Genomic DNA, 18,117 nt, shown 5'->3' with positions numbered 1-18,117 from the left:
CTGCACATGTTGCTAAGCAACAGGGAAGCCTGGATTTGTTGCTGTGTAAGGAGCTCTCTTACATTTTAACTATACCTCTCTGTGTAATCCGGACTTTTTGATAAACTGGCACCACGTCGGTGCCGGATAATAGTTTCCTGTAAATGCTGGCCTTGCCAGCGATGCCCACATCCCATGAACGATTTAAAAAAAAAAAAAAAAAAAAAAAAAAATTTAAAGAAAATGTTGCATTCCTCCCAACATCCTAGCTGGGATCAGCTGTCGAGCGCAGGGATCAAACAAGCTCTGATCTGAATGACTTAATGGACTTGATTTCATGTCATGTGATGAATGTCTTTTTTAAATGGAGGAAAATTACCCTTTGGGACAACTTTGGCCACACTTGTAATTATGAAGAATTGGGGTGTTTCAGTTGAACTTCAGCTGCATTGTTGCTTGCCAGCAGGAGCTGTGCTTCTGTTCTTAGCAATGCAGCCAAGAGCTGGTGAGAAATGTTAAAAGCTGGACCTTCACAGCCCATCTCTTTCCCCCTCGTCCCTATGATCTAATGGAATGGCGGACCAGGCTCAAGGGGCTCCTGTTCGTATCCTGTCCTCGCCCTACATCCACAGACACTCACTTTCCAAAAGCAATCACCAAGTCATTATCAGGAGCAGGAATGCGGACTGATTTTTTTTGTTCCTTGGCCAAAGGGTGCGGAGGCCAGCCGATGCCTGGCTACGGTCCGCTAACTCCGTGCACACTGAGAATTGGACCTAGACTTTCTAGTTGTATATCTTGATGTAGCACTGCATGGTGCTTTTACCTAGTAGGTCATCAGTTAGGTTAAGTTGTCTGTCTTAATGAGCTAATTGGTTTCTTTTATATTTTCTCAGTGTGGTTCTACTTTGGTGTGGTTGGGGCTTTCTGCTTCATTCTCATCCAGTTGATTCTTCTCGTTGATTTTGCTCACTCCTGGAGCCAGTCCTGGGTTCAGAACATGGAAGAGGGAAACGCCAAATGCTGGTATTCTGGTATGTAAAAATAAGTTTACAATTTTATCCTCGCTGTTTCCGTTATTAAAACCCTTTTGAAAGATTCATGTCTCACACGCCATTCACTGGCTGATGAGAGGATAGGCAGGCGATCTGCTCGAAGGCCTCTGCTGGTTCTGCAGTTGCCTTATGTGGTGGGCCACACTGACATGAGTGATTTCTCCTGCTTTTTTTTCCCTTTAATTCCCTTTATTCCTGGAGCTAAGTGCCTGCACTTGATCCAACAGCTGAGATCTAGAGAACATCTAGAGACCCTGCTCCTCCTGTTCTGTGACCTTGTTGCTCGGAGAACCAGTCCTTACTCTTCAGTGACACCACTGGGATTTCAGTAAGGCATAATGACCAGCGCATGAAGTTCTTGCACTTTGTCCACTTGGAACTGTAACAAACCTTGAACAGTGCAACTGTAGATTTTCCTTCCAATCTCGCTTGTGGCGAGCATTCTGAGCTCTTTAAACACTGGGGTGAATTAGTGGCGGTGACAGTTTGAGATGATAAGTTAAGAGCATTAATCAAGAACCATACTGCACAAAATTAAAGAATGTCTTCCCTTTCGCGTATTGGTGACGGTATTCTAAATAAACTCTGATGATGTTCCTTGTGTTTGCGATTGTTCGTACAAACCAGTTAACTAGTTACTGTAAGAGGGTATCACTTGGCTGTATGTCATGGCATTATAATGTATGCAACCATGTGTCAAATTCATAACTCAAAGTTTACCACATGCCCTATTGACATAGAAAGCAGTGGTTGCATTTACAGAGATAAACAGGATTAGTGGCACTCTGCTATTGCTAGTTATCAATTTAATCACGTTTACTTTTTCAAACTATTGTCTGATTCCTAAGCTGGCTAATGCCTATTTTCACAGTTACATAGATTTTTAATTTTAATATACAGGAAACTTTCTGGTATCCGGCACTGACGGGACCGAGCTGTTGCCGTCCCATCAAAACTGCCGGACAAACCAGCACTAATGTTAAAACATACGGAGCTTCTGAGCTCTGTATCTAGCAACAAACGCTGTTGCTTAGCAACAGCTTCAAAACAGTCGGCTGTAGCTTGCAAGCGTCTCTGTAGCTAAGCAACAGTTTCAGCTAGACATTGCAGAGCCTGACTGGAGGGAAAAAAAAAGCAACAAAAAGAAAAAAAACTTATCTGAACCGACTCCTGAATTTTGCCGGTGGATAGAGCTTTCCGGACATTTAACCTCCGGATAAACGAAAGTTTCCCGTATGTAGGTTTTGCTGTCCTTGTTAATACGCATGGCCAAATTATCTGGTGATCCCAGCACCAGTGACAAGCCTGTAACTATCGGTACTTTGCCCTGATGTTATGTTGACCAAAATGTTCTCCAGATGCAACCCAAGTTTGGAAAGGCAAAATCTGTCATTGTATTTGCTGGGTGTCTTTCACAGTTCCAAGTGGACATAGCCATAATGGTGAATGTGTTTAAATATTCATGCTTAGTGACAGTATTGAAGGATAATGACAGGATATTGCATGAATGTTCCACTTTGATTCGGACCAGTTAGTCAGTTACTTCAAATAACATTGACCTAAATATATCCTCTGTGTGTCATAGTTTTTATAATTGTATGTATTCGTATTGATCTCTGATTAACAAATACTTCTGAAATCAATGTGCCCATTTTCACACGGTCTGCCCTCCTACTTTACAGCCTTACTTATCTGTACAGTCCTCAACTATCTAGTCTCGCTGGCTGCAGTGGTGGTCTTGTATCTTTTTTACACTAAGCCTGATGACTGTACAGCAAATAAGGCCTTCATCAGTCTGAACCTCATCTTCTGCATCATTGTCTCCATTGTGGCCACACTACCAAAGGTTCAGGTAAGAAAATGACAGAAGAGTTTGTGAGCATGACGACCTGTATTACTGGTACAGAAATAAATATCCATGCACTTGTCAAAAATTCACCAACTATTCTATAATTGGGTTTTTTGACCCCACACAGAGAGGTCCTGGAATATTTTGCTAAATTAGAGGCACTATATAAAAATAAGCTTGATTGTTTGTTATAACAGAAACCAAAACTACTTCTTGATGTTCTTGTTGGTCAACGCACTGCTTGGTATGGCACTAAATCATATAGACCAGGAAGGCTCCTGGTTTGAGTCCGACCTGCGTTGAGTTGGCTGGTATCAGCTGGGGTGGTTCAAATGACCGCTGCATCCCTGGGCCACAGAAGCAAAAATCACCCAGGGTTCCCACTCCTGATTGCTGTCCAGTGATCCATATTAGAACGTGCTTGGGTGCCATATCCGTACCCACTATCTTGGCACACAAGTCGCCAGTTCAGCAAACTACTGAGGACAGCTGGCTAGGACTCTTGGTGCCGTACCAAGTTCAGGGGAGGAGACTTGCATCATGGGCAGCGGAGTTTGAGGGCTGGAGGTATTTTATTTGGAATCTTGTTCACTTAAGTACAAGTTTTAGAGTTTGAATAAGAATATCTGTACAGCGTACACATGAAGGTTTTTTAAATCAAAGCCCATCTTTTCATTGAGATTTTCATTGAGTATAACTTAATATAGAAATTTTAATACCTGCTTACATGATTTTATTAATTTGGATGAGGTGCCAATTACTGATATTTACAATAGGGTAAAAGGCCTAACGATAATTTACAGCCTGATCTAATAAGTGTACATAAGAAAAGGACGGGCAAAAGGCCTTTGGTGCACAAAGCTCATGATTCCTATACTTATTGGAACGATAGGGTAGTAATCTGTGGAATCAACAGATCAGAGTTGAATTTAGGTAGGTTGCACTAATAGTATAAGCTGAGTCAACGGGTAGGGTGGAACTTTGGTTCTAGTTCGAAAAACTGATACAAACTTTGGAGTCAAAAGCGATTGTAGAAAACCATTTTGGATTAGAACTGAGCAGATTTATGTGACTGCAGCACAAAACTGCTGACACAATCTGGCACGAAACTATCAGCCATCCTTTGGCCTCTCCATTTCCTACATCAGTCCCACAAGAAAGATGTCACACTGAGCATGGTGCTGTGGCATATGGTCAGGGTAGACTGGATGGAGCTTTTTGTTGTGGATCAAGCTTTTTTTATTCTTCTAGTTGTGCTATGTCAGACCTTGCAGTGCATTACACTGACACGGTGCATGAAATGGAAAATTACTTCATTTCCTAGTGCTAATATTCCTCATGATGAGCATAAAGTTCTTCATCAATTATTTGTTTTTTCTGTTAAATCTGATTTTTAAACCCTTCCAATCGTATCAAAAGAAAAACTTGGTATGCTCATCCTTTCAGATTATGTTCAAAATCTGCTGTCTGCTTCAGCTGACATTCGGTCCCATGTAAACCTGTACATCTATGTCCTATCACTGGGTTTGAGATGAAAACTAAACCTGAATGTTGAAAACCAAAGCCCCTCTGTGTGCATCTTTTAAGTGCTGTGTGATCTTTAATGTGCCGTCACTTGGCCAAGTGTGTGCAAATTTTGCACAACTTCATAAACCATTTTCTTAAAAATGTCAGTAGTTACTTGTTTGGGGTCAGTGTATAAACATTGAACTGAGCACGAGATTGAGTATAGAATGAGGTTTAACACGAGCAAGAGAAGTTGCCACATCTGAAATAATTTTTTTTTAAAAATGATGGAAATCTACTGTGTTTGTGTCAGAATCTGAAAGAAAATGTTGGGTTGAAGTTTCAGATGGAGATTATTCTGAACCCTTCACTTTCCGATTGGAAACCCTTCATCAGGTTAACCTTTCATGTGAAATGATCTGTAAAAAGGAAGAAGTTGCAATTATAAAGCCCCTTTCACAAACTCAGGATGTCTCAAAGTGCTTCACATCCAATTAAATCCTAAAAAAAAATGTATTCACTGTTGTAATGCAGGAAAGTTCGCAGCCTCAGCACTGTCTGTTCAGCTAAGCCCCCTGTTGGGGCACAATGAGTGAAATCATACTTCCATTAGGGTTCGAACTGCTAAGATGCTCAATGACTTTCCATTGTTCAAATGCTGGTGCAAGATGTAAAAGCAAACTGGTTAATAATTGTACCATTTCCCTTTGCGATAGCTCATTTAAATTCCCAGCCAACCTTTGTCCAAAGGTACTGTAACCCTGGGAATTAATCCTTTTTTTTTTATATAAGCTAAATCTAACTTCTTCATATCAATAAATTAAAATCCCTTCCAGGTCAAATGGGTAAAAGTCCTAATATGTTACAGTAGTATTGACAGAATTGGCTTCATTGAGAAAAAAATAAATAGGTGAGTTATTTTACAATTCTCTGGGTCTAACCAAAGATGTCAGTATATACTGTACTACAGGAAATGCTGTTCACTACAGATCAATTTTTGTTGTTTTTGGAAGACTTGAGTTTCAATGACTAGTAAAAATCTCTTCTGTATTAACTGAAGCATGGTGTTCTGACTTGATTCAATTTGAATTGATATTATAGAATCATGGAATGGTACTGCACCGAAGGAGGCCATTCAGCCCATCATGCCTGAGTAGCGCTATGCAATTTACTCCAGTCCCCTGCTCTTTCTCCATAGCCCTGTAATTTTTTTCCCTTTAAAGTATTTGTCCAAGTCTCCCTTGAAGGTTACTATTGAATCTGCTTCCACTGCCGTTTCAGGCAGTGCACTCCAGATCACAACTCGCTGTGCAAAAAAGAGAGAAATCCTCATCTCGCCTCTGGTTCTTTTGCTAATCACCTTAAATCTGTGTCCTCTGGTTACCAAACCACCTGCCACTGGAAACCGTTTCTCCTTATTTACTTTATCAAAACAGTTCATGATTAACCCTTCTCTGCTCTAAGGAGAATAACCCCAGCTTCTCCAGTTCCTCCATCCCTGGTGTCATTCCAGTAAATCTTCTGCATCCTCTCCAAGGCCTTGACATCCTTCCTAAAGTGCAGTGCCCAGAATTGAACACAATACTCCAGTTGCGGTCTAACCAGTGTTTTATAAAGGTTTATCATAACATCCTTGCTTTTGTACTCTGTTCCTCTATCTACTATCTATATTAATAAAGCCAATTAATGACTTAATTCAAGGTGCAGGTAGACATTCTATAATTTCCAGCTATTTGTTTTGGTTCCCCCGGAACATTTACTTCAGTAAAATTAGCCATGTGTGCAAATTGGGAGCTTGCCTGCTTGTTAATCGCATTTTGTTTCTCGTTTTATTTCTGCAGGAAGCTCAGCCTCATTCAGGTTTGCTGCAAGCCTCTGTCATTACTCTCTATACAATGTATGTGACCTGGTCTGCCATGACCAATGAACCAGGTAAGTTTAACTTTGCAGTTTTACATCAGTATTTCTGTAGTAGGAAGAGAAGCATTATCTTTAAATATGCTTTAAATACAGTATGCAATCCTTACAGTTGTTTTCATACTTCTATTTGATTTTTAAAAAATTTCCATGCCAATCTCGTATAGAAATCAGCTAGTAAAATGAAGACTTGACTTGGAGCAGTGCATTGGAATATCCACCACCTTATCATTGTGCTATGGATTTGGATTTGGATTTGGATTTGAATTCAATGCAACAGCCAAATATCGGAGCAAGTACTTTAAGTGTAAAGTCTCTTCCGCTGGCTGCAGGTATCCTACGTGAAATGAATTGGCCAGTTTCAATCCAGTTCCTATTAGGCATGGGCCTACTGCAAGAAACTGCCACACTTTCATCACTAATTGACATTGAATTGGCAGTCCCTCTCTGCAAGCCTGGCGTGGGCGATGAAGGATATGATAATGGTGCAATAAGGGGTTGTAAGACAGATTGTTGGCTAGAGTAGAGAGAGCTTTATTCTGCATCTAACTGCTGTACCTGCTGTGGGAGTGATTGACACTAGAAGGTGTTCCATTCTCTAATACTAATGTCACTCATCTTGATGAGCAGTGAATATGACTTAAAACAAGTCACTATTGGAATAGAACAGGAAAAAAGCCATGTGGTATCACAAGAGAGTGCACACATTTGGTGGTGATTGGTGTCCCTTTTTGGTTTTGGATGCTGGTTAGGTGGTATTAATAATTATTAAAATTCAGGACCACCTGGGTATTGTTAGAGTATTAATACCAGTACTTGTATATCGCCATGTGATCTAAACTCCAGGAGCTTCTTGCAAAGAATAACTTTTGGAATGCAATAACTACAAGCGTATAAAAGGATGTGGAACCAAGTCATGTGGATGGAGTTAAGATATAGATCAGCCATGGTCTCATTGAATTATGGGACAGGCTTGAGGGGCTGAATGGCTGACTCCTGTTCCTATGTTGTGCAGCCAAACGCAGCTGGCTAGCGTTCATAAGAACATAAGAAATAGCCTGCTCCGCCATTCAATAAGATCATGGCTGATCTTGGGCTCAAAGCCACTTCCCTGCCCGCTCCCCATAACCCTTCACTCCCTTATCTTGCAAAAATCTGTCTATATAAATGTATTTAATGACCCAGCCTCCACGGCTCTCTGGGGCAAAGAATTCCACAGATTTATGACCCTCTGAGAGAAGAAATTCTTCCTCCATCTCAGTTCTAAAAGCGCAACCCTTTATTCTGAAACTATGCCCCCGAGTTCTAGATTTCCCCACAAGGGGAAACATCCTCTCTGCATCTACCCCGTCGAGCCCCCTCAGTATCTTTTATGTTACAATAAGATCAGCTCTCATTCTTCTAAATTCCAATGAATATAGGTCCAGCCTGCTCAACCTTTCTTCAATAAGTCAACCTCTGGAATTAACCTAGTGAATCGTCTCTGAACTGCCTCCAATGCAAGTATATCCTTCTTTAAATTAGGAGACCAAAACTGTACGCAGTACTCAAGGTGTGGTCTCACCAATACCCTGTACGGTTGTAGCAGGACTTCCCTGTTTTTATACTCCAACCCCCTTGCAATAAAGGCCAACGTTCCATTTGCCTTTTTGATTACTTGCTGTACCTGCATGCTAACTTTTTGTGTTTCATGCACAAGGACCCCCAGTTCCCTCTGAACTGTAGCATTTTGTAATCTCTCTCCATTTAAATAATTTGCTTTTTTATTTTTCCTGCCAAAGTGGATAACCTCACACTTTCCCACATTATACTCCATCTGCCAAATGTTTGCCCACTCACTTAGCCTGTCTATATCCCTTTGCAGATTCTTTGAGTCCTCTGCACAACTTGCTTTCCCACCCATCTTTGTATCATCTGCAAACTTGGCTACATTACACTCGGTCCCTTCATCCAAGTCATTAATGTAGATTGTAAATAGTTGAGGCCCCAGCACCGATCCCTATGGCACCCCACTAGTTACCGTTTGCCAACCAGAAAATGACCCATTTATCCCGACTCTCAGCTTTCTGTTAGCATGGATAGAGAATTGGCTAACTAATATTACCCCCAACTCCGTGAGCTCTTATCTTATGCAGTAACCTTTTATGTGGCACCTTATCGAATGCCTTCTGGAAATCCAAATACACCACATCCACTGGCTCACCCTTGTTCACCCTGCTTGTTACATCCTCAAAGAACTCCAGCAAATTTGTTAAACATGATTTCCCTTTCATAAAACCATGCTGACTCGGTTTGACTGCAGTATGTTTTTCTAAATGCCCTGCTACTGCTTCCTTAATGAAGGACTCCAGCATTTTCCCAACGACAGATGTTGGGTTAACTGGTCTATAGTTTCCTGCTTTCTGCCTCCCTCCTTTCTTAAATAGGGGTGCTACATTTGCGGTTTTCCAATCCGCTGGGACCTCTCCAGAGTCCAGGGAATTTTGGTATATTGCAACCAATGCATCCACTATCTCTGCAGCCACTTCTTTTAAGACCCTGGGATGCAGGCCATCTGGTCCAGGGGACTTGTCGTCTTTTAGTCCCATTATTTTACCAAGTGCTTTTTCCTTAGTGATAGTGATTGCCTTTAGTTTCCCCCCTCCCTGTGGCCCCTTGATTATCCATTATTGGGATGTTGTTAGTGTCTTCTACCGTGAAGACAGATACAAAATATTTGGTCAGAGTCTCTGTCATTCTCCATTATTAATTCCCCAGTCTCACCCTCTAAGGGACCAACATTTACTTTAGCTACCCTCTTCCTTTTTATATACCTGTAGAAGCTCTTACTATCTGTTTTATCTGGTTCCATTACATACTGTTCTAGGAAACCATCCTGGATGCATTCTATGAACTGCCCCTCAAGGCTACCATGGCCAATTTGATTTGTCCAATCAATATGGAGATTAAAATCACCCATGACTATTACCGTACCTTTTTTACAGGCCTCCATTGTTTATTGATTTATACTCTGTCCAACAGTATTGCTACTGTTCGGGGGCCTGTAGACTACACCCACCAGAGACTTTTCCCTTTATTATTTTTTATCTCCACCTAAACCGATTCTACATCTTGATCTTCTGATCCAATCTCACTTCTCACCACTGCACTGATCCCATCCTTTACCAACAAAGCCACCCCACCTCCCTTTCCTTTCTGTCTATCCTTCCAAATTGTCAAATACCCTGGAATATTCAGTTCCCAGCCCTGGTCACCTTGCAACCACGTCTCTGTAATGGCGATCAATTTGAACATGGCTGATGCATCGTCACCAGCTGGCTTTTGGTGTTTGCAGCTTGGACCAGCTCCTTGTGAAGCTGGAGACTCTGCAAGATCGATCCCCTGGGATAATGGGGTTAAAGGTATCTTTTTTTAATGTAAAAAGTAGTTTTTTTTTGCTAATTATTTGGATGGGGGGGGGGGTGGCGGAAGTGAGAAAAAGCTTTGCATTGGGAGAATTTCCCACTTTTTACATGTGTTAAGAACCCTAATTGATATAAAGCTCGAGCGCTGACTTTCCAATGTACATCAATGCTAATCCACTGCTGCACTATAATTAAGGCGTCGTCGGGTCATCGATTTGACCTCTGACCACACTGAAGCCAAATGAAATACAAGACCTCTTCTAGTCTCGCAACACTGAGGCATCATACCAGATTCCGAATAACTGCGGTCTGAAATGAGGTTGGCCTGTCTTAATCCAGCTCCTAGTGAAAGAAGTCACTAACCTAAACCTTACTGGCAGTTTGGCGCTGGTGGAAACTGCCACGTGGGCTGGTTGTGGTAATGGAAGTGTTCCATATGGTGCAATTATGGAGTGCTTGGCAATGAAGTGTCTGAAGATTTTAAAAATAATGCTCATTTGTTCACTGTCCACTTCGTACATTTGTGAATTGGGGAATACCCGGTGTTAGTGTTTTCTGTTCATACTATGCAGAAAGAAACTGTAACCCCAGTCTGCTGAGCATTGTCCAGCAAACAACCAGCAACACGACTGTTGGTCCGCCTTCCAATCAAGTAGTCCAGTGGTGGGATGCGCAGAGCATTGTAGGATTGATCATCTTCCTCATTTGTGTGCTTTATTCAAGGTCAGTATCTGCAAGCCTTCTGTTTTTTTAAAATTTTTTAGTGTTTCCTCTGAAATATTCCAAGTTCAAGCTCCCCATAAAACTTATCTTAAAAGCACAAGCAGGCGTGCGGATCTGTAAGCAAGTTTAGGAGTTTGAATCCAGGCCTCGACTTCGTGATTGAAAAATTGTTCCCTGTTCTTGGTTCTAATTTAAATGGAATGCTGCTGGCCGTGGTCTCCTTCATTGCTGTGGGGGACGACCTGGCAACGTACACTCCTGTCAGCAGTAATGGCGTGGTGTAAATGGTAGTCGGGGGCAGGGAGGTAGTGGGGGTGGTATTAGTAGCCCACCTTGTCCTTCCCTCAACTCAGAATTGTGGTGGTTAAAATTGTCACTCTAGATCAAAGATTTTTTTCCCCAAATTTATTTTATTTAGATGTGTTTGTTCAATGTCTTCATTGTTTAAACAATTTTCTCCTCCTTTCGGGGGACCCTCCACCAATTTCCTGTGCACTGTTCCCCGATGCAGCCAGCCAGGCTGCTGTGCCGTGCACTAAACCCTCCTGTTTTTCTCCAAGCACACAATCTCTTGTGCATTATTCCCTTGTTTTCTTTTAAATATTGACTTAAATATAGTGAACAGGAAACTGAGACTAATTCAATGTGAACATAAGGGCGGATCAGTTATTTACTATCCATTCAGCCACCTTGCCTAGCCTTCTCTGGAGAGCTCTACACCTGAACTCTTCAACTCGAGTTTGCCAAACAGTTCGGTTTGCTGCCACTAGAAACCTGTATCAATCTTGTATTTTGAAGTGTTCTGATGATACTTAATCATAAAGTCAGAACAGTGAAATATACCTAAAGGAGTTACTAATTGCCTTAAGAGCAGAAAAAATTGAGAAAGGAATCAAGTCAAATGAAATGAAATATACAACAAACTTGTTGGTTGTGAGCATTTTTTTTTACAAAAATGACACCAAGGTAACTGATCCATCCACAACTTTCCATGACAATCCATTCTCTCTCGTCCTGCAGTATCCGATCGTCCAGTAACACTCAAGTTAACAAGCTGATGATGACTGAAGATGGCGAAGGGACGATGGGCGACTTCTCTACTCCCCGTGAAGATGGCTTGCATTATTCAGTGGATAATGAGCAGGATGCAGTTACCTACAGCTACTCGTTCTTCCATTTTTGCCTCTTCCTGGCCTCCCTCTACATCATGATGACACTGACCAACTGGTACCAGTACGTCTTGCATTGTTAAACCAATACCAGGCAATGTTAAATATAGCAACGGTGCCCTCTACCATGTTGCATACTAAATAACACTGAAACCCATGGGGCTTAGTTACCGGAGAGAGGGCTGAAGGCGCAGGCTGTGGAATGGTGGCATGTGGTTTGTTTCCACTAATTCCTAAAGACAAGATTCTGATCCCACCTAGATTGTTCTGTGCAGGCGAGCAACTTCTGAAGGTAAATATTTCTGCAGAAGGATGGAAAGAGCAAAAAATTAGAAGGGACGGTTCTCTTAAAGCCATGCAATTCCACATTGTAATGGCTGGTTCAAAACTGGCCTCTTTGCTCCTCGCATCACTAAGCTCTGCAGATTCCACGTTCGATTCACTTACTAAGGCTGAGTTCATTGGTCTCGGCAGCTCTGGGCTAAGGGAGTGTTTTAAAACAGTTCAACCAGGGTTCTTGCTCCTCATTGCTGTACGGCTCATCTTGGTAACGCGTGTGTGAATGTCGGATCGGAATACAATAGGGCTCGGTTATGAGTAGCCTGCTAACGCTCACTTTCTATGACGGATGGCCAGTCGGAGAAGGTATTGGAGGGCGGCTGCCTCAGTGGGGCTGTAGCCCAGGTGAACAGTGCCAGTTACATTTGTTAAGAATAATAAAGTTACTTTTTTGAATTTGTAAATGGAGGACTAAAACGTGGCTCTGATCAGCCATTAGGAGTGTAATTAAAAAAAAAAAAAGAAATCTGAGCTTGAAGGCCATTTTTACTCTCTTTTTATACTTAATCCCCCCTGCAGTCTCTTGATTTTCTCCAGTTCATTATACTTCTCCATATTTCCCACAGTTTCCACTTGCTGTTCTTTAGATGTGCCTGTAATCTATTTATTTAAATTGCAAACTTTTTCCTAAATCAATTGTATGGGCTTGAGAACTGGAGTAGAAGTCAGCCAAACGTATTGCATTCATATTCCTTGCTACTGATTATAAACTGACACTTTTGTGAATTTTTTTTCCTAGTCCCAGCTCCGATTACTCGACTGTGCTGAGTACCTGGCCGGCAGTCTGGGTGAAGATCACCTCGAGCTGGATTGGACTCCTGTTGTACTTGTGGACTCTGGTGGCTCCTGTCGTGCTGTCGGATCGTGACTTCAGCTAAGCAGTCAGAGGCACTGCTCACAGCCATTATATATCCCCCAGCATTAAGCTAAATTCGCTCAATGCCTTGATTCTAAATAAAGTTATCCAAGGTTTATCACAGTAACATGGCACCTTAAACAATACTTGCAAAAAAATGCTGTACCACACCATTTTTGAACTAGTAGTTTCCTGTCAAAATGTCTTTATATGCATTTGCACTGTAACTTTCTTACTTTCCCCATTCCTTTGAAACAGAACTTTTACAAATATTACAGATAATTAAACCTTTTCTTCCCCATCCTATCTGACGACAGTGTTTGAAGCTGAGATTTCAAACCGTCTATGTAATGTATTAAAAAGTCTTGCATCTATGCGCATTGGTTGGTCAGCTTTTGCCAAGACCAATTCCTGTGCCCACATTTATAATAGGAGCTGCCTATGGGAAATAGTCGTGCTGTCATTACACCCTCCTGCCAGTGGAGGTGTTGCAGCGCCACCATCGGCAGGAAGCTGCAATTACAGCATTACACGTTCACATAGTCATTTTAATGGAAATACAAAAATAAAGGCAGATGGTATTGTTTAAAAGGGGGGGACTGAATTATGTCTGTGTGCTCTGGCCCAATTATGTCTTGCCCTCTAACTCTGCTTCATCTGAAGATGACATCTGGTCTTCGCACCCCATGCACAGTGCTAGGGGAGATGGTCTAGTTTTTTTTTTAAAGGAAAATCTAAATCTAGCTTCGCCTGCTGCAAGCTGGCAGAAACCATTGTAATCACCAAATGTTACCAAACATGTACATCATGTCATTGATTAAAAATGGAAGATTATGGGTGTCTTTTCAGTATTTATTTGAGGAATTTCAGTGGAACTCTGAGGTTGTGGTAGGAATGTGACCTGAGGTTAAGGAAGGACGAAGGGTGTTGCTTTGTGGCATACTGACGAAACATGTGCTTTATTTGTAAACAAAGACTTCCTAAGATTAAAAGAATGAAAGTGTGCAAAGCGCCGAAGCAATTATTGTATGTTTCTTAAAATATTCACAGGAGTAATGTGGTTTAGAAAGCTTTTTATGGGAGTTTTTAGTAGTTAAAAGGACATGCTTGGAGTTGGGCAGTGTACTTGTGTAGCCTAGAATGCAAAAAGGACATTCAACTATTGTCAGTAAGTGCTGGCTTTTACATGGAGTAAAGCTGCTTTCATACTGATAGTGGTCTGCTCGTGAGAGTTTCATGCTGCCAGTGGGAGCACCAAGATTACAAGATTCAGTTAAGATGGCGACTGGGATGACCCATCAAAAAAAAAATGGATAGCGGAATGTTGACGCAGGCACTTTCTATTGATGATTATAATCCCTTTCCACATTGAACCCCTTGAGCAAAACAGGGAGGGGATAGAGTTGTCAGACTTTAGATAACTCTGGATATGCTTCCTCTGTAGTGTTTAGCTTTCTTTACTTTGGAGTATGTTGGGAAGGTCAGAAGTTTTTAATATCGTTGTGTATGTGGGTGTGACAGAACAGTGTTCCTTACTCCACCTGTCAAAGGAAACTGGAGCAATCTTGTAGAAGCAATTGTGGGGGAAGTTGCTACTTTGATTTTGAAGTAAAACTCTCCTGCAAAGGAATTCTTTTCTAAAAACAGTAAATTTTATTTGTTTTTTAAGCATTGTGAAATGGAAAACCTCAGTGGCAGCGATCTTGCCTGTGTTGGTGCAGTAATTGTCTATGTAGTGATCTAAATATTCGCTGTGTCGTGATACAGCATGTTTAGACCAGTAAAGATGTGCAGCATTCGCTACTGCTATTGAACACAGAAACGCTAGTTTAAATCTTCAGAATTAGAAATGTATCTACCTTTTTTTTTACAAACCTCCCTTCTCATGGAAAAGTGGAAGATAGCTAAAAGAATTGACGCAAGTTTTTTTTTAATACAATGTAAAATGATTTTATGTCAAACATTGTACCCATGTAGCTGTCATATTTCTCTATGTAGAAAATCAAGGGGATTTTTATTAGTTAGAAACAAAAATTTATTCAAAACTGAGATGAGAAACTTCTTCACTCAGAGGGTGGTAGGTTTGTGGAATTTGCTGCCCCAGAAAGCTGTGGAAGCTACATCATTAAATAAATTTAAAACAGAAATAGATAGTTTCCTAGAAGTAAAGAGAATTAAGGGTTACGGGGAGCGGGCAGGAAATTGGACATGAGTCTAGGTTCGGAATGGTCATGGCCCTGTGGGTAGTGGAGTGGGCCCAGGGGCCGTGTAGCCTTGTTCTGCTCCTACTGTGTTCTAATTCTGTGTTAGATTTCAGGAGATAGTTTTATTCCTGTTCCTGGCTGGGGTGGAGATCGCCTTTACAGAAGGTAAGTACTGTAGAAAATATAGGGACAGAGTGATCTCCTGGAAGAATTTCGATCGCCTAGATGGGCCGGAGAGGAATTTCCCAGATTTTTTTTCTCCCAAATTGGCCATTGGGTCTTTATCTGGTTTTTCGCCTCTCCCGGGAGATCACATGGGTTCGGGTGGATGCAGAGTGATAGAAGATTTGAGGTTAGGATCAGATCAGCCATGATCTTATTGAATGGTGGAGCAGGCTCGAGGGGCCGATTGGCCTACTCCTGCTCCTATTTCTTATGTTCTTATAAGCCTGGACAATTATGTACGGTTTTCAAAGCTAAAAATGTGCCTCACCAATTGTGCCTGTTGCTGTGATTGGTGTCTTTTCATTTGTTAATGAAGACAAATAATTTGGTGCCGCTCAGAAATCAATATTTTTCACTGCCATCCCCTACCTTGATCTTTTATGCAAACTTTACCCACCAGGTTGTGCTACGTGCTGCAAGTGTAGAAATCCACACAGTAATTGTTCAAATGTCCTCCATTTGCCACAAGATGTCACAGCACTTTTTGAAGCACTTGCCCTGGTAATGGTTTCACCACAGGAATTGCAACCGTTACAGGGTGAGGAAAGGCCATTTCTATATGGTAGTTGCCCTTTCCGCAAAGCGTTTTGCTGCAATATATTACTGCCGACTGTTCAAGGAGGAGGCTCCTCAAAAACAGTCACAAGGAATAATGATTTAATGTTTTTGCATTTTTCTTGGGGGGGGGGGAAATGATCAATGATTAAGAAAATGGAAATGTATGTCTTTAACCAGTTTTGGGTGTGATCAGTCACTCTTTACCTGACAAATGTATTTGTAACTTATGTATATCATTATAAATCTAACCTGAATTTTACCAATAAAGATTTTTTTTTGCTTTTCATCAAGTCTGATGTGTGACTTTATTTTCCAAGTTCAGTGATTTCTGCAATGAAGGCTAGAATTTTAATCGGTCAATAAAAAGGGATCTGAATTACAAAGACATTGCCATTTCCAGCCAATACTACCAGTTATGATTGAGTGAGCTGTATCGAAATGTTAGTCTGCCTTCCTCTTTTCAGATGCTGAGTGACTTGCGGTGGATTTTTTCTCTTTCAAATTTCCCGTATTACATTTTTTACTTTCAAACTCGTCCAGCAGTTGAAAAGCAGAGCTTGAGCTTTGCAATCTCTTCCCTGGAATCTGACTATTTTAAAGGTACAGTGTTTAATTTTAACTCTGGTCAGAGGCAAGCTTGCCTTTGGCTTGGGTTTTGTGGTGGCATTACTGCTCATGTCCTTGTTCTTTTAATTGAAGTGAGCTATTCTGCTGTAACAGTGATCACATAGTTAGAAGTTAACCTGCTCTCGCTTACTGTGCCTGTACACTATACGACCATCAGGTGTGAATGTCAAGCATTTGCCGTACAGTACCTGCACATGTATTGGCTAGGATTGCCATTGGGTGCAAGAGTTGCTTTGTGTCTCCGGTGTGAACATTGCACCTGTCTGACCTTTTGAACACTATTTTTGGTTGACCAATTTATTTATTGTGAAGGTATCTTCTTTGCTGTTCCTTTCTCCCAATTAGGCCTTCGAAGCCGCATTAAAGGCCTCGAGGCTTCATTAGTGAACATCTGCTTTGCAGTTGACGAGCTGAGGTGAGTGGAAACACTGAAAATCGTGTGTGTGTGTGCCGACTTGAGAATCGTAGAATCTTGCAGCACAGAAGGCAGTCATTCGACCCATCGTGCCTGTGAAAGAGCGATCCAATTAGTCCCACTCACCTGCCCTTTCTCCAGAATGCCTACTGTTTTCATACAAAAACAGAAAATGCTAGGAACACTCGGCAGGTCAGACAGCATCTGTGCGGCGAGAAACTGAGGTAACCTTTCCAGTCGATATCCGAGATCAACAGCTTTTAAGCAAGTTTAGAGCTGGGGGGGGGAAGGAAAGAACAAAGGGGACGGTCTGTGGTAGGCAGGAGTGATTAATTGACAAAAGGGATGATGGTGCAAGGCAGAGCGGGGTGGTAATAGGACAAGTGAAACAAGATGGGGACAGGAGCTGTAAATGGTTATGGCAGCGGATGACATTTGATGCATTATTTTGAAGCAGATTCTGGAAGTCAAAACTGCCCAACGCATTACCGGCACCCGGCTACCGACCATAGAGCACATATACCAGAAACGCTGTTTACGGAGGTCACGGACCATCATCAAAGACCCTACCCACCCCAGCCACAGTCTGTTCGCCCTCCTGCCATCTGGGAGACGCTACAGATGCATTCGCACCCGTACGACCAGATTTAGGAACAGCTTCTTTCCCAGGGCTGTCATCCTACTGAACTCCACAAATAAACTCTAAAGCCTGCACATCTGCCAATGCACTTTATTATGGTTATGTTTATGTTAATGTATTACAAGCCAAATGTATGCTGAATGTTTAAATGTCTTAATCTAAATGTACACTCTCGGGAGCCGCAAGCCTACATTTCATTGTACTGCACTTGTGCACTAACAATGACAAAGATGATTATGATTATGATTAAACTCTCGTCACTAGTTTATTATTTTGCTTTTACTAAATGCCAATAAACTAGATGTACAGAGGTGTTATTAGTCAGTCAGCTGGAGAAAGTAAGCGAGTACAAGGTACTGTTTTGCAGCAGCATAAAAGGCTTATTGTTTACCGCAGCCATGTTCTATTAACGAATACATTGTGTGCGAGATAATGCTTCAGCTCAGGAAGCGAGAGCTTGTTTCTGGGAGCAGCTTTTTATGTTGGGCACAAGGAAAGCTATCTGGTGGCAGTCCAACTCGTACCAAAGTGTCTTGACGTAAGGGGGCCAGAGGAGAGCAACCAGGCTGATCTATGAGTCCGAGGGAAGAGGTATGACTTGACAGAATCAGGCCCTTCAACCTTGGAAGCAGAGGTCTTGGAGGGTATCTT

At 41.7% G+C, this 18,117-nt stretch overlaps 1 protein-coding gene across 1 annotated transcript in view; it reads left to right on the top strand.

Moving 5' to 3' along the window:
* LOC147103337 (serine incorporator 1-like) overlaps positions 1 to 16,070 on the top strand; it is a 39,899-nt gene extending 23,829 nt beyond the window's left edge. The window contains exons 5-10 of the mRNA XM_085962818.1: positions 876 to 1,013; positions 2,717 to 2,886; positions 6,231 to 6,321; positions 10,283 to 10,433; positions 11,454 to 11,666; positions 12,681 to 16,070. Of these exons, the coding sequence (XP_085818944.1) occupies positions 876 to 1,013; positions 2,717 to 2,886; positions 6,231 to 6,321; positions 10,283 to 10,433; positions 11,454 to 11,666; positions 12,681 to 12,819 (902 nt within the window). The 3' untranslated portion in view covers positions 12,820 to 16,070. The remainder of the gene's footprint in view (positions 1 to 875; positions 1,014 to 2,716; positions 2,887 to 6,230; positions 6,322 to 10,282; positions 10,434 to 11,453; positions 11,667 to 12,680) is intronic.
* Positions 16,071 to 18,117: the final 2,047 nt, after the last annotated feature.

Source organism: Somniosus microcephalus, chromosome 20 (assembly GCF_052327205.1).
Source record: "Somniosus microcephalus isolate GS21.2 chromosome 20, FLI_Smic_1.0, whole genome shotgun sequence".
In the NCBI taxonomy this organism is placed as follows: Eukaryota; Metazoa; Chordata; class Chondrichthyes; order Squaliformes; family Somniosidae; genus Somniosus; species Somniosus microcephalus.
Note: the sequence above shows the minus strand (reverse complement) of the source record. Positions and strands in the feature narration are given on the sequence as shown.